This window comes from Ambystoma mexicanum, chromosome 6q (genome assembly GCF_040938575.1).
Source record: "Ambystoma mexicanum isolate Mex_15411 chromosome 6q, UKY_AmexF1_1, whole genome shotgun sequence".
Taxonomy (NCBI): domain Eukaryota; kingdom Metazoa; phylum Chordata; class Amphibia; order Caudata; family Ambystomatidae; genus Ambystoma; species Ambystoma mexicanum.
Window position 1 is genome coordinate 262,293,250 of NC_090937.1, and position 14,337 is coordinate 262,307,586.

Below are 14,337 nucleotides of genomic sequence, written 5' to 3' on the forward strand. Positions count from 1 at the left end.
TGTTTGGTGCAAATATTGTATTTGTTGTTGATCTTATGCTTGTAAACAAATCCTGCTGCGGTACATACCTCTTCCAAAGATGCCCAGAAATCGTCAGTTCTTGCATTCTTGAATTGATACTTGACAAGGTACTCCTAAAAGTAAATAACATATACAACTGTTACTAGTGTGCTGGGTTTTATTCCCCATAACTGGTAAGAAATGCACTATTTAGCAAAAGACCAACATTTCAATGGCAGTAAGCTGATGCCACTGTGAACTAATGTACACAGAACAGCTCGCTTGTATTCTGAATCAAATGTTTGCTATTGTTTATGACATTAGAAACGCCTGTTTGTGACACTCCTTGTGTCACCAATGGACAATACCAATAGCAGCCACTACTCAATAGCTGCTAAAAGCCAAAGTCCATTCAGTTTTTCTATTGTAGTTATTTTAGGTCATACAAATAAATGTGAATTCTACATTGCGTAACCTGAGGGCAGAGAAGCGGGGTGCAATGTGTTCTTATTGCATGTTCTTGTTTCACTGGAGTGCTGTTATGAGGTGCTGCATTTGAACATTTGTCTGAGGAATGGAGGATGGCTTCTGGAACCTCTGACTCTCCAGAGGACCCTTGTCCACTATGAAGTGGTGTGCTGAGGGGGTGGGTGTCTCCCGAGTAGCAACACTATTACCAGCACTACGCACCTGAAATAACAGTTTTGTTGGGAGACTCTGCAGAATCCTGGAGATGTTTATGTGTATGCTTATTGTGCTTTTGTTAAGCGCTTATACAGTAAGTCAATTCTGTTTCAAAGTGCCCACAGGGCAACAGGGAGGGAACATGGGATTGAAGCAATAAATACAGTGGTGGATGAGGAACGAACCTACTATGCCTTGTGAGTGTTTGGGACGTGCAAGTGCAGCGAGAAGAGGGGAAGTGGGAGTGGGGGTAGGTGCTGGAATGTCAATGGAAGTGGAGAGCAGCAGATGAAGCGCATAGTATGGAAAGTGCTATGCGACCTGGAGTCGCATTGCGTAGATAGTGCAAGCCTACAGCAAGCAGTCCAGTGGGTGGCGAGGCAAGTGCAAGTGCTGCGGTGTAGGCAGAGGCTGGGGTGATTGGGTGTGGGAGGCCAGGACCCCAAAGAATACATAAGGGTCCTGGTCATCGATCACAGTGACTGAGATTAGCAGAGGAGGGAAGAAGAGAAGGAGGCGGGGAAGAGGAAAGTCGTGAGGAGTGTCCAGAATTGGAAGAAGTCCTACTCAAATGAAGGGGAAGGGGGAGGCTTTTCCATAAGAGGGAGCCAGCTCAAGAAAGCGATCGGCCTCCAGGTCTCTGTTTAGCAAAAAGCTTTACACACAGAGAGTTGGTACCAGAGGGCCTTAGAGGTCTAGAGGGAGAGTATTTAGTAAGAGAAAGTTGCTGGTAGCGTGGTCCCATGCCCCGGACAGCCTTGTGGATGATGCAGAGGCATTTGAATTGAATCTGTGCAGCAACTGGGAGCCAGTGAATAATTTTTAGGGCAGGAGAAATGCAGTCACTGGGTTTAAGGCCAATGATAAGTCTTGCTGCCCTATTCTGTATTAGCTGGAGGGGTCATAGAAATGAAGAAGGTAGATTCAGGAGAAGGCTCTGGTAGTAGTCAAGCCTAGAGAGAACCAGGACTCAGGTAACATTGAGCTTCTGGGGAAATTGAGAAAATGAGAATTCCTTTGAGAAGGAAGAGTTGAACGTGGGAATTCTTGGCAATTTCCTGAGTGTGAGGAAGGAAGGAGAGAGAGGAGTCGAAGATGACTCCACAGTTTCTGGCTTCAGAGGAAGGAGCAGGGGGAGAGCCCGTACAGGATGGCCAGAGTGAGGGGAAAAAAGGGGGAGCCGGGGTCCCGATGGGAATGATCTTGGTCTTGCTGGCATTGAGGCAGAGATTGTAGGAAATGCACCAGAAGTGGATGGCAGATAGGCAGTCTGGGATGATGGTAGATGCAAGAGTATCAGCAGAAAGCTTGAAAAGAGTTTTGTGTCCTCTGCATAGCACTGGAAGATGGTGGAGAATGAGGAAATGAGGAGTGCCAGCTGAACAAGGTATGTGTTGAGGAGCCAGTGGGAGAGGTTTGAGCCCTGGGGGACTCCACAGGTAGAGAAGGAAGTAGATGAGGAGAAGGTGCCCAAAATTACTTGGGATGATCAATCAGTTAGAAAGGAGGTCAGCCAGTCCAGTGCTCACTCCGAGATGCCAAGGATATCATGGAGCCTTTTTATGAGGATAGAATGGTTGACCGTGTCGAAGGCAGAGGAAAGATCGAGTTGGATGAGGACAGTTGGAGAGTTAGAGTCCAGAGATGCAAGTAGTTCTTCACGGGTGTTCACAAGAGTAATTTCCATGCCTCTGGATGCTCGGAATCCAGATTGGTGGTCGTGGAGACCACCAACACGTTCAGTGTGTGAGGCAAGTTGTGGAAAGACCAGCTTCTCCAGTAGTTTCCCAAGGAAGGGAGTGATAGAAATAGGGGGGTAGTTGGCTGGACAGGTAGGGTCTGCTGAAGGTTTTTTCAGGAGGGGGTGCACAAGGGAGTGCTTGAGGGAAGAGGGGAAAGATCCAGTGGCAAGGAGTGGTTGCAGAGATCAGTGAGTGCAGTGGCAAGAGAGCCAATGTTGTCCTTGATGGTTCTTGAGGACCAAGGGAAAACCTGTTTGGAAGATACCTTCATTGAGCGGACAACTCTGGTCATTTCTTCAGGTGTGACAGGAGGGAAGGAGGAGAGAGAGGAGGAAGGAAGGTGTGAAGAAGCCAAAAGATGCAAGGGCGTGAGGGACGGGTTGGGTGGGAGGGTAGCAAGTGTACTCAGGATGTCCAGAGTTTTAATGGTGCAGTGTGTGGACAGTGAATTCCAGAGGGTTTGGGACAGATGAGGGCAGGAGTATACTGCAGAAGGTTTAGTTGCCTGCAGATTTTAAAGAGTTCAGCAATGTTGTTGGAAGCACCAGATACCCGTGCCTGGATGTGGGCCCTTTTCTTGTCACGGATTGCAAGTCTGTATTGCCTTTGGAGCAGGCGTCAGGCCAGTTTGTCAGAGGGTGACCCAGAGGTTTGCCACTTCTGTTCTGCAGCTCTGCACTTGTGTTTCAGGGCTGCAAGTTCTGAGTCGTACCAGGTGTTACGTTTGGAGGCGGGTTTCAGGCAGATCCTCATGACGGGCAAGAATGTCAAGGGGGTCTGTAATGGTCAAATGAGGTTTCTGAGAGCATAGTCGTGGTAAAGTCTGATAGGGGGAAGAGGGGGGAATGAAGGTGGATGGGAAGGCAGCAGCTGACACTCGTTTCATCAGACGGATGTTCATGAATGAGGTTGGCAGGGCTGGAGGAGGTGCAGTCAAAGGGCCAAGGGGACCCAGGTGAGAGGAGAGAATCGTCTGACCAAGAGAATGGAGGGACCAGGAGGAGGGGGGGAGAGGTCAGAATGGATGAGGGCATCCAGAGTGTGTCCAGCCAAGTGGGTGGGACCAGAAGGGAGAATGGAGAGGGATAGAGAAGTTCAGAGGTCAAGGAAGAGAGTGCATGCTGTGACGTGGGAGTCCAGTTGGATGTTGAAATCACCCATGAGAAGGACATTGGAGGTGGCTCAGAGTAGGGAGGAGCAGAAATCAGCCCATTCAGGGAGGAACAGGGTGGTAGCGCTGGGGGGGCTGTAGATAGTAGCAATGGTCAGATAGGAGGAGGGCGAGGTGACCAACTTGCATACCAGGCTGTCAAAGGAAGAATAGAGCTGGGTGGGTATGACGGAAGAAGGAATCCACTCAGTGAAGATTCAGGCAACACCACCACTAGCACAGTGAGGTTGTTGCTTAAAAATGATCTTGAAGCCATCAGGGAGAAGTGAGTCAAAAGCAGTGACTGAGCTGGCATTGAACCATGTCTCAGTAAGAGTGAGAATGTCGAGGTCAGTGTCTTCAAGAAGGAGGCAGATATCAACAGAGTATTTATTGGCTGAGCGGGTATTAAGAGTAGCCAGGTGAAGGTGATCTCTGCCTTTGAAGGTTTTCTGAGGTGGAGTACAGAGGCGTGGTACACCAGTCAGAGGGGGAGGGACAGAGAGAGTGGTAGGAGGAGAGGCAGGTGAAGGAAGGAAGTTAATGATGGATGCTAGGTGCAGTCAAAGAGGAGGAGGTTTGGTTGAGGCCCCTTTACATAGATAGTGCCTGTGTAGCAGTAATGATGCAGCGTGACGATGAGATACCGGCCAAGAGGACTTCTCACTTGGTGCCACCATTAATGGGAAAGAATGTGAAAGGGAGGAGAGTGGAGATGAGATGAGGTGTCCATAGAACTGGAGAAGGGACAGAGAAAAGGATGTTGGTGAAGACCTCTCTGGAAGTTGCACTGACATAGAGGTCTGCATTGGGTAGGCCAGGGTTGGCTCTCAGTATGTCTTTTTGTGCATTTTCCTTCCAGACTTTGTAAGAGAGGGAGGGTAGGTGATAGTGTAGCATTGGAGAAGATAGGAGAGATTGTGAGTGCCATGAGGGTGGCAGAAGATAGTTGAAGGAAAGAGAAGAGAGGCTGCACTGCTAGTCCTGGCCTAGGTCACAAGACGGTCAAGTGGTTACAGGAGGGGCACACAATGCAATGCAATCTGGGGTGCAGGATGTTGAAAAGCACAACACCTAAGTTTGAAAGTAAAAACAGGGTTCAAAATGCAATGCAGTCTGGGGTGCAGGATGTCAAAAAGCACAGCACCTAAGTTTGAAAGTCAAAACATGGTACAAAATGCAGTGCAATCTGGGGTGCAGGATGTTAAAATGCATAGCATAGATGTCCCTCAAGACTTGAGATCAAGATGTTGCGATGATGGAAAGGACACCATGGTCACATGGACACCTTATAAGCCATGTGGTTGACTCTTACTGTCGATGACTAGCAGCTCTGTTTAAAAGATTTGCTCCTATCCAAGTGGCGTCATCTTCACAAATCTGTATTTGCCTCTCTAGATCCATTCCATCAGCCCACAAACAATCTGTGGCCCTGCGGCTAATAAAACCCCTTCTTTGTTCCCGCTATTGCTCATGGTTTCCAATCACCATTCTCCTTTTCCTTGGCAAACTCCAGAACAGTTTGTACATGGTCAACTTCAGTTCTACCTGTATTTCCATGAGAACAAAAAGGTGGCCTTTGACGTAGTGAGCAAAATGGAGTCAGTGGTCACCTCTGGTCTGGAGTAAATGTTTATGAAGTTCACAGAGAAATTGGAACTCTCACCTTTCCCAAATTCTAAGTGGCTTTCAACAGCACTGACCACCCCATCCTCCTTCCAAACCCAATAGAGCTGCACTGTGTTTTATATATTCCTTCATTTCCAAATGAATTCTCAACATCACATTCCCCCATTGCCACCACAAAGCCTAATCTGGAGTGCCTCATGGATGCTCTCTCAGCCACCTCTTATTAATATATTTACCTCCAGTGCTTGGTGTGGTGAGTGTTGCATGTGGCTGTATGTTTCATGTATCATTGGACCGTGTGTCAGGAGGATGGAATACTGGTATCCTTCGGACTCTTGATTGGGTGGAGAGCCAGGATTCCCTGAGCGAGTGTTGAGTAATTTGGTGACTGGTGCTTGGAATCGAAGGCTGCACAAGGTTATTATCCCTACTATATATTGATTCTCCTATATGCAAGCCATATCCACAGGAGATGCCCGAATAAGCCGAGGACAGGGCATCTACACAGCTCGGACACTGGGAGGGGTCATCCATTCAATAGGTGAAGAGCACTACCCAGTACCTGGCTTCAGAGTCAGTGCAAAGCTCAGCATTGTTTAAATTTTTGCACTTGCAGAGAAAGTTGTGATCAGGACAGAGGCCCTCTGTACGGCCCTGTTCGCCTGCACTGTTTGAAACTGCCCACCCACTTCCAGCATGTAAAAAGTGCTAAAAGAGCTTGCCACCCCGGCTGGCACCCACCGCATCACTCAAGTCAGCAGTGCATCTTGCAACTTCGCAGTGTGCAATTTCTCTCACATCTGTTCAAGTTTGCAGGGGAAATATAACGTAATCCAGCACACCTGAATGCGCCAATATTGAAGGAACACCCAGTCCTGTCGTCCATTACTCTGTGGCATTCATGATGACACCAGTCCATTGTTGAATTTTGATGCATTAGGGACATCTAGTAGCAGCAAACAATTCCTATTAGTACCCGGCGAGAGCCAACCAGAATGTCAGAAACATTCTGATTGGCTCTCGCCAGGGCATTACCCAGCCGGGAATCGCTCGGCCGGGATTCCACGCCATTGCTCCCGGCGGGGGCGTGGCAGCCACTCAGTCAATGAGGAGGCTCGAAGTGGGGCTATCCCCGCTCCAAGCCCCCTCACACCCTCACAGCTAGAGGCTGCTTTCGTCCCCCGCCAGGGATTCAGCTAATATTGTTTTTATTTCTCCTCTTCCGCACACAATCCCAACCCCTATCACCTTCCTATTTCTGCCTTTTCGGGGGCGAACGCGCTAGCGCGTCCGCTCCCGATGGCCGCCATGGAAAGGAAAAACTGACCCTGTTTTCCCTTTCCTGGCAGCCATTTACTTGGACATTTTTTTTCTTTTCTGTTCTGAAACGCTGGGGTGTTTCGGAACAGAAAAGAATGCTATTAGTACCCCGGCCTTGCGGGCCGGGGTACTAATAGCAATATGCCCCTCGCTGCGGGGGCATTACCTGACTCGGTCATGCCCCCGCGGCTCGGGGCATATTGCTTAATTTTTACCAAGACCATTCTTCATTATTACGAAGGCCATTCCAAACCATCCTTCTTCCCATAACTACAAAATGGATTCTCTTACTAAGTGCACAGCACGCCCATCTGAAAGCACTAACAGTGTACTCAGCAGACAGCTGCCTCCCTACTCCAGGAGAAAAGTCAATACTGCAAGAACTAGCTCAGCATAGTGGATCATGAGGTCTTTACTGCAAGCAAGAAGAAGTCCATTTTAATTAATGCATTGGGACCAGAAGGACAGGGGAAGTACCGTGAAATGCACTCCCCTCTCCCCCGTATTGCTATGGAACTAGACACTAGTGACACAGAGCATGCTCTTAAGCAATTGGGCACTCATACCTAGCAAAGGCTACCTTTGCCATAAACAGATTTCATGTTTATTCCAAGAACCGAGAGCCTGAGAAGAGTGTGGAGGATTATGTTTGGCCTTGGGTAAACTGGTGAAGTCGTGCAGATTTGGGACTGGGTGTGAGTGTGCATGCATCAGTCCGATGTCTGCCAGTTTGCCCTGCTTTATTAAATGGAGAATAAAGTAGTACTTTGCCATATTCTTTGATTGTGTCCAGTTATTTCGTCTGAGAACTTTACTGGTGATCCTATCTAGCACAAGAGATGCTTTAAGGTGCTAGAGCACAATTCTTCTACTGAAGGTATTAACAGCACAAGGCATGCCTAAAGCTACACCCCATATTGCTTTGGTGTGCAGGAGGTTACAAGAGTTCATGAACAAATGAAATCTGTACCTGGCATGCAAAATACAATTGCTGATTTTTTGTCATGCATGCCATTGCAAGCGCTTGAGGAGGGTCATACATATCAGAGGGAAATGTGGTTGCAAGGCTTAGATGGGCAGATGCAAGAGTAAGAAAGGAAGAATAGATGGTTAAGTTACGGCAATGTGAAATTGATGGCCAGAGAACAATCTAGCCGAGAGAGACTGATGGCATTCTGTAAGGTGAGAGAAGAATTGTCTAAAGTGAAAGAGATTAGTTGAGAGGATATACAATAATCGTACCTAAATCCTACCATGAAAGGATCATGCCATCGGCCCACGAATGTTCATCCAGGGGTTACTGGCACCAAACGGAAAGTTTGTGGGAAATATTGGTGGCCAGGTGTGGATTTAGATGTTGAACACAAAGTGAGAGATTGTTGGCCAAGTTTAAACTCAGACAAAAGCACGAAGGCACACAGACAAACTTTATACCCCTTTCATATCCGTGACAGGACATGGAAACACCTGTGGATTGATGTAGTTTGACTATGAAGTGGGAGAATGGAAGAACAGGCTCACGCCCTTCCCCTCTCGCGCTTGGCCTAGAGGATCACGGGCCAGACACCCGCCACGAGAGGAGTTTGCCCATCTACCAGACGACCAAATACCCTGGTACAGGAACATACGGATGTGCCCACCAGCCTGCCCTGCACATGCCGACACCTGTGGCATGGATGGACTCGACTGAACCATCCAGCACTGAATCAACACGTCGTTAGAGATGCCATGACGACCTAGCCAACGGTCAGCACACCTGTGCGAACATGCACACCGGACACTCCCACACCAATCCACACGAAGAATATACTCAGTGCTATGACATAGGCGACAGACATACTCACGGACGTGCATCTTTATTATTTTCCACATAGGCTCTCAAAATGCAGAAACGCAAGACGCATCAAGAACTTATATAAAAAGGCTTGCTCACGCTTCTTCTAAGAACCATGTACCATAATGAAGAATATAACGAAGACACGATACTGGTGATAGGGCAATATGATACCGTAACCTAAAGTGCTCTGCATCAAACGGTTCCACCTATGCACTAGGCCCAAGTAGGCCGCAAGCAAAAGCTTCCATGAACATTGAATGAGCAAGAGCTCGGTTGCTGACCCTGCAGAATGAGCCCGGCGAAAGCACACCGCCAAGGGCACAATGTTGCAATCTCGCACGCCGCGAGCCAACGCCAAGGTCGCACCTGCAAGATAAACCAGGCACACAGTGGGAAAAACAATATTAATTGTGCTGAATTCTGCCTCAAACACAGTCCAACCTCACGTGACAAAGCCAACCCTGACAGAATGCCAAGCCCAGGAGGAAGGAGACGCCTGAATTCCACGTTTCAAGACACAGGCAGATACAATTAAAAGACTCATTGGACATCTGCAGCAGTGGGAGTAGTCGACCTCCCAATGTATGAATAAATCCTCACATTGTTTACACCTACCCATAGTAAAACATAGTTGCAAATGACAGGTGCACCGCAAGCTGGGAACAGCGATAGTCCCAGACTGGGAGGCTCGCGAGTGGACCAATCAGAACATGGGGCTCTTATCATTGACGCCATTAACATTGACCAATCCTCAGAGGTATTCATGTAACAATTTTCATGTATCAAATTGAAGGGACAGCCCAAGTATATCACCTGACTAACCCTCAACCACTAATACCGTTCTCTATATGTATGCTATACTAACCCTACCACTCGAGTAACCAATCCAGAGTGGAAGTAGGTTTTTTGTTAAACTTTGTAAGGTGACGCAAGTAACGCGTCATACTAAGGTAAAAAGGGCCTGCGAGCCCCACGATTGTGTGTGTGTCAGGACGGACGCGTACGCTCCTTGACCCATCCAAACAGCAGAGTCACCTTGCTTCTTGCGTGTGTCTCATACTTTATCTCTTTTGGGATATACGGGAGGAGTTGGGGCCTCCCTGCCCGGAGGTCTGCGGACGGCCCGGCCGACCCCGGCAGAATTTCCCCCCGACAAGTTGAAGGCATTGCTGAGATCTGTTTACGATCTGCTTTTTTATTTTTACTTTTTTCCAGGTAATCCCGTTGCGAGGAGGCCCGGTGGCGCGGCCCCCTCTGCCGTTGCCCCCTTCTGAGGACTACAGGACAATCGCAGAACTGCGAGAAGACCGGACAGCGCAATCCGGATATTGGCCTTCGGGAGCCGGTTGAGAAGTATCCCGCCCGCGGTTGGCGAGTGTCCAGACGTGGTCCAGACGAGGGGAGGTGGCGAGCCGCTTGGAGGGGGCACGCAGTCGAGCGGCCCCGCATCAAGAGAACTTGGTGAGCATGCCACGCACAACAAGCAATGTGAAATTGTGAGGGAGGGGGGAGGAATTAAATACGGGAGGTGGGAGGTGTTGCACAGGTGCGCGGCGAAGGTTTGACAATTCAGTGTTGGCAATGAAATGAATGGTAGCCGAACGAGTGCGAGAGCAGTCGGCTACGTTGCGCGAGAGAGGGGGGTGGAGCACGAAAACATCACGTGCGGCCGCTCGTAGACACTGATTGGCCTAGGTCGCGACTACGTGTAAGGGTGTGTGTGTGTGTGGTTTCCTACGATTTGGCATTTATTGATCAATGAGTAGATGAGAATCCCTATTGTTCGAGCAAGAAACTCGATAGGTAGATGACGTTTCCCTGTAGGCGGTAGCTAGTTAGTTGCCCAATACGGAAGATAATTGGCTGGTTAAGCCCTCCTGTCGAGGGGCGTATCACACGCGAGGCGACGCAGCGTGCGCAGTCCGATTATATTATTGATTACCTTGTTCCAGGAGTGACAGAAAGACAGCTGTGAGGTTAACGGGGGTAGATTGCAAGTGTATTTTGAACTTAAAGAATATATGAAGAACTTACCAGTAGCTCGAAGAGATCGGTGACGTCACCAGTAGGGCTTTCATAGGATATCCCGAGCACAAGGCATCTTTCTTTCTGAGAGTGGTGGGGAAGAGAACTGTGGTAAGGGAGTGGAAACGGAGATAAACGGTAATGAATTGATCAAGGAAAGGCGAAACGGGGGACGTGGCGGCGCACGGAGAACGCCGGCCACGGCAAGTGTAGAAGAAGGAGGAGGAGCAAGTGAAAAATAGGACGACTGTATAAGAACGTCACAAGGGGTACGCAGCCGCAGGGGGCTACGTGCGCCTCGGCCGCAGGGGGCCGTAAGGGTGTCGTGTAAAGGAAGAAAGACAGAAGAAAATATACAAATGTAAATACTATATTTTAATAATTTTCCTTAGCGGACTATCGCAAGTCCCCAAACTTACGGGGCCAGGTAATGATATAAGGTTGTATATTGTAAACTGCTAGTGAGATAACCGCTACCAAATAGGGGAAGGGTAACAAGTGGAGGATGTTCCAGGGGTCCCGACCAGGACCAAATGGAATGTTCACTGTGGGGGAAATACCGGAAGAAAAAGAGATTAAGGAGGAAAGAGAGAATGGGAAAAGGGGGAGTGAAGACCCAAAGAACACGGGGAATGGACAAGAGGGAGGAGAAAAGAATAATAACTCAAAAGTAAATTAAATAAAAAAGGAACTAGCAAAGGTAGTGAAAACAGAGGTAGGGGGGTTGTACCCTTTAAGAGAATTAGGAGAAATAGAAAGAGGACAGTTAAGGGCGGCTGAGGGGTACTCGAACCCGGCATACAGCCCGCCACCATATGTGGCTCATAGGAAGATGACAGCAGGGGAGGAGAGGACTGGAGAAGAACAAACTGTGGAAATAGGACATGAGGAGTGGGAAGCCGCGCAGATATTATTAAAATTACAAGGTTCATTAACAGGAGAAGAGAAGGAGGTAGTAAGGAAAATAGACGAGGATAATACTAGGGAGAGTGAAATGACAGGGGAAGAGCTGTTACGTCAAAAGGAAGAGATTTTGGAGGAACGACTAGCAGAGTTAAGGGATGAGCAGAATGAACTGATCAAACAGCTCGAGAGGGAGGAAAGAGAGAGAGCGAGGGAAAGGAAAGAAGGTAAGAACAAATTGGAAAAAATAAGGGAAAGAACTGAGGAGCAAAGGAAAGAAGCTGACAGGGTAAGAGCAGCAGCAGAAAGGGTATCAAGAGCAGTGCTACGAGAGAGGAAAAGGGAAGAAGAAGAGAAAGAAAAAGAAATGGCAATGTGGAAGAAGAGATTACTATCAGAAACAACTAGGAAATACAAAGAAGGGAGGGTGATAGAGAGTATATTGGAAAGGGAGAGGGTGAGAGGGGAAAGGAAGAAAGAGGATGAAAGGATATTGGAAAAGATGAGTAGTGAAGTAATGGAGGAATTAAAAAGGAAAAGGGAGGAAATTGGTAGAGAGATGGAGGAGAGAAATGAAGGGGAAAGAGGAGATAGGAGAAGGGAGAGTGAAGTAAGGGGGGATGTATATAGAGACACAGAAGTAGCAACAACATCAGCGCAAAGGGGAGCGGTTGATAAAGGAGAAAAGGGAGAACCGGACCTAATAGACTTAAAAACAGTAACAATCAAGGGGAAAAAGACAGAGTGGGGGCTGCCGTTTGTGAATGACTTTTGTAGTGAGGAAGAAGAAGGAATGGAGAAGGAAGGAAGAAGCAGTGAAAGGGAAAGTCTAGATAAACTATACACCACCCGGACCAATACAGACTCACCATGGATCTGTAGGAGAAAGGATGAACTGGAGAGAAGTGAGGAGGAAGAGCAAGGAATAGCGGCAAGACAGACACATGAAACCACACCATCACCATCACATCCTCTCCCATCCCACCCCACATGCTCAACCACCTCACGCTCATTACGTACAATAAAACTTGCGCCCTTCACAAACGAACTGACACCCTATGCATGTCGGCTTAGAGACCTCCCTAGACGCAGGCAGGAAGGACGAATACACACGCCCACATTAAATACAGGAAATGATGGAAGAAGGGGAAAGGATGAAGAAGAAAGAGTTACGAGCAGGGGAAATACGGACGAAATTGATGATGTAGAAGAGAGGGAAGAAGAGGAGGGGTGTGAGGACTCGACTTTATGGAACCCAAGGGGTAAAATGAGACACAACTTAATGCCACTTCTGGAGAGGGGAGGAGTTAGACCACAGTACGCCCCTTGGAAGCATACAGACAAAGAGAATATAAAGTGCAGGTTCCCATCACTAAGTGGAGGTGCGGCTAAATGTATATATGAAATGGAAAAACACACCGCAGGACAGAAACTGGCAGTGGGAGATGTAAAGGGCCTTCTAATATCGATATTAGGGGATGCAGCGGATGACATTTGGAAGAGAGCGGGATTCCCTGGGGTAACAATAGCAAACACATCGCATGATGGGGCACCATTCGCAAACTGCAGACATGCACTATGGCAGGCATTGAGGGTACAGTACCCAGACACATCAGACATAGGAGCAATTACCTCACGCAAGATGCGTGAGAACGAAGATCCTGTTGATTATATCCAGGAAATCCAAGAGAAGTGGCGCATGGAAACTAGAGAACAATGGGACAAAACACCAGCAATATTTTATCATATACTAGTACAAGGGCTCCCAGAAGGAGTTCAGAAACAACTGAAGAAAGTAGTGGGAATGGAGGCAAAAGCATGGCCAGAAATACAACTGACAATAGTGCATCATTGTAGGGCATGGCAAGGAAAAATGAAACAAAAAGAAGAAGACAGGAAAACGGAAGAGGCTAAGCTAGTACAGAAAAAACTTACTAAATACACAATGGAAGGGGCACTAATAACTGCACCCACAATAATGACCCAAGCCCCACACAAGTATTGGCTGTACAAGATCCCTCCCAAATACTACCCTCACAGACAATAACACAACAGGTGCCGCCACTCCAACCATACACGACCAACATGGGAGGAGGATACTCAATGCCAGGAGCTGGGTATTATAATTACAACAGGGGAAGAGGAGGAATTATGAGGGGGAGAGGATACGGATATAACACACAACAGCAGGTGGGAGGACTTAGAAACTCCTACCCCACCGGGCAACCAATGTACCAGGACAACACAGGAAGCTTTCCATGGCAGAGTAGGGAACCACCGGTGTGTTGGAGTTGTGGATTAGTAGGGCACATGTCACGCACGTGTAGAGTAAGACCAGGTACACCATCATGGAGCGAACAGGGACAACCAAGGCCCACACAGGAACAGCAGGGCATACAGAAACAGCAGACGTTGCAACAGGGAAATGAACAGCAACAAATAATAACACAACAACAGCCACAGACATATTCACTGCCACAACAACAGGTAGCGATAACACAACAACCCCAAGCACAACAAACACAACTGGGTAGGGTGACGGTCCTGGGACACAACCCTTACACAGGAAATGGTCAATCGTTGTACCCTCAATAGGACAGCCCACAGACGGCCTTGGTGTGTCCCATCCTGTCGGTAACACCTAATAGTGCGGAGGAACCACGCATAGAGGTAACGATAGGCGACAAAAAATTATCATTCCTTGTTGACACCGGGGCGACCCGGGCTTGCATAAGGGAAGGTAAATTTAAGATGTCGGGCGAAGCCATGAACACCCAAGGATTCTCTGGGGCTAGAGGGTTGGTTCCTTTTACTGATAACATTCCCTTATCTATAGGAGATTATGACATGTCAGTCCCACTTTTATATTATAGTGCCTCACCAGTAAATATACTGGGGAGAGACATAATGAACAGGTTGAATATGACGATCTCCTTTACAGAGGACGGCATAATTTGCTCCACTCCAGGAATTAACATGCTCACAGCACGACAGATTATGCAAGCATACTGCGGACAGACAGCGATTAGGGCCGAGCCAGTAGATGG

At 48.1% G+C, this 14,337-nt stretch overlaps 1 protein-coding gene across 1 annotated transcript in view; it reads right to left on the minus strand.

Moving 5' to 3' along the window:
* ENPEP (glutamyl aminopeptidase) overlaps window positions 1-14,337 on the minus strand; it is a 441,170-nt gene that overhangs the window by 159,156 nt on the left and 267,677 nt on the right. Inside the window, exon 9 of the mRNA XM_069630729.1 lies at window positions 69-134. Within this exon, the coding sequence (XP_069486830.1) occupies window positions 69-134 (66 nt within the window). The remainder of the gene's footprint in view (window positions 1-68; window positions 135-14,337) is intronic.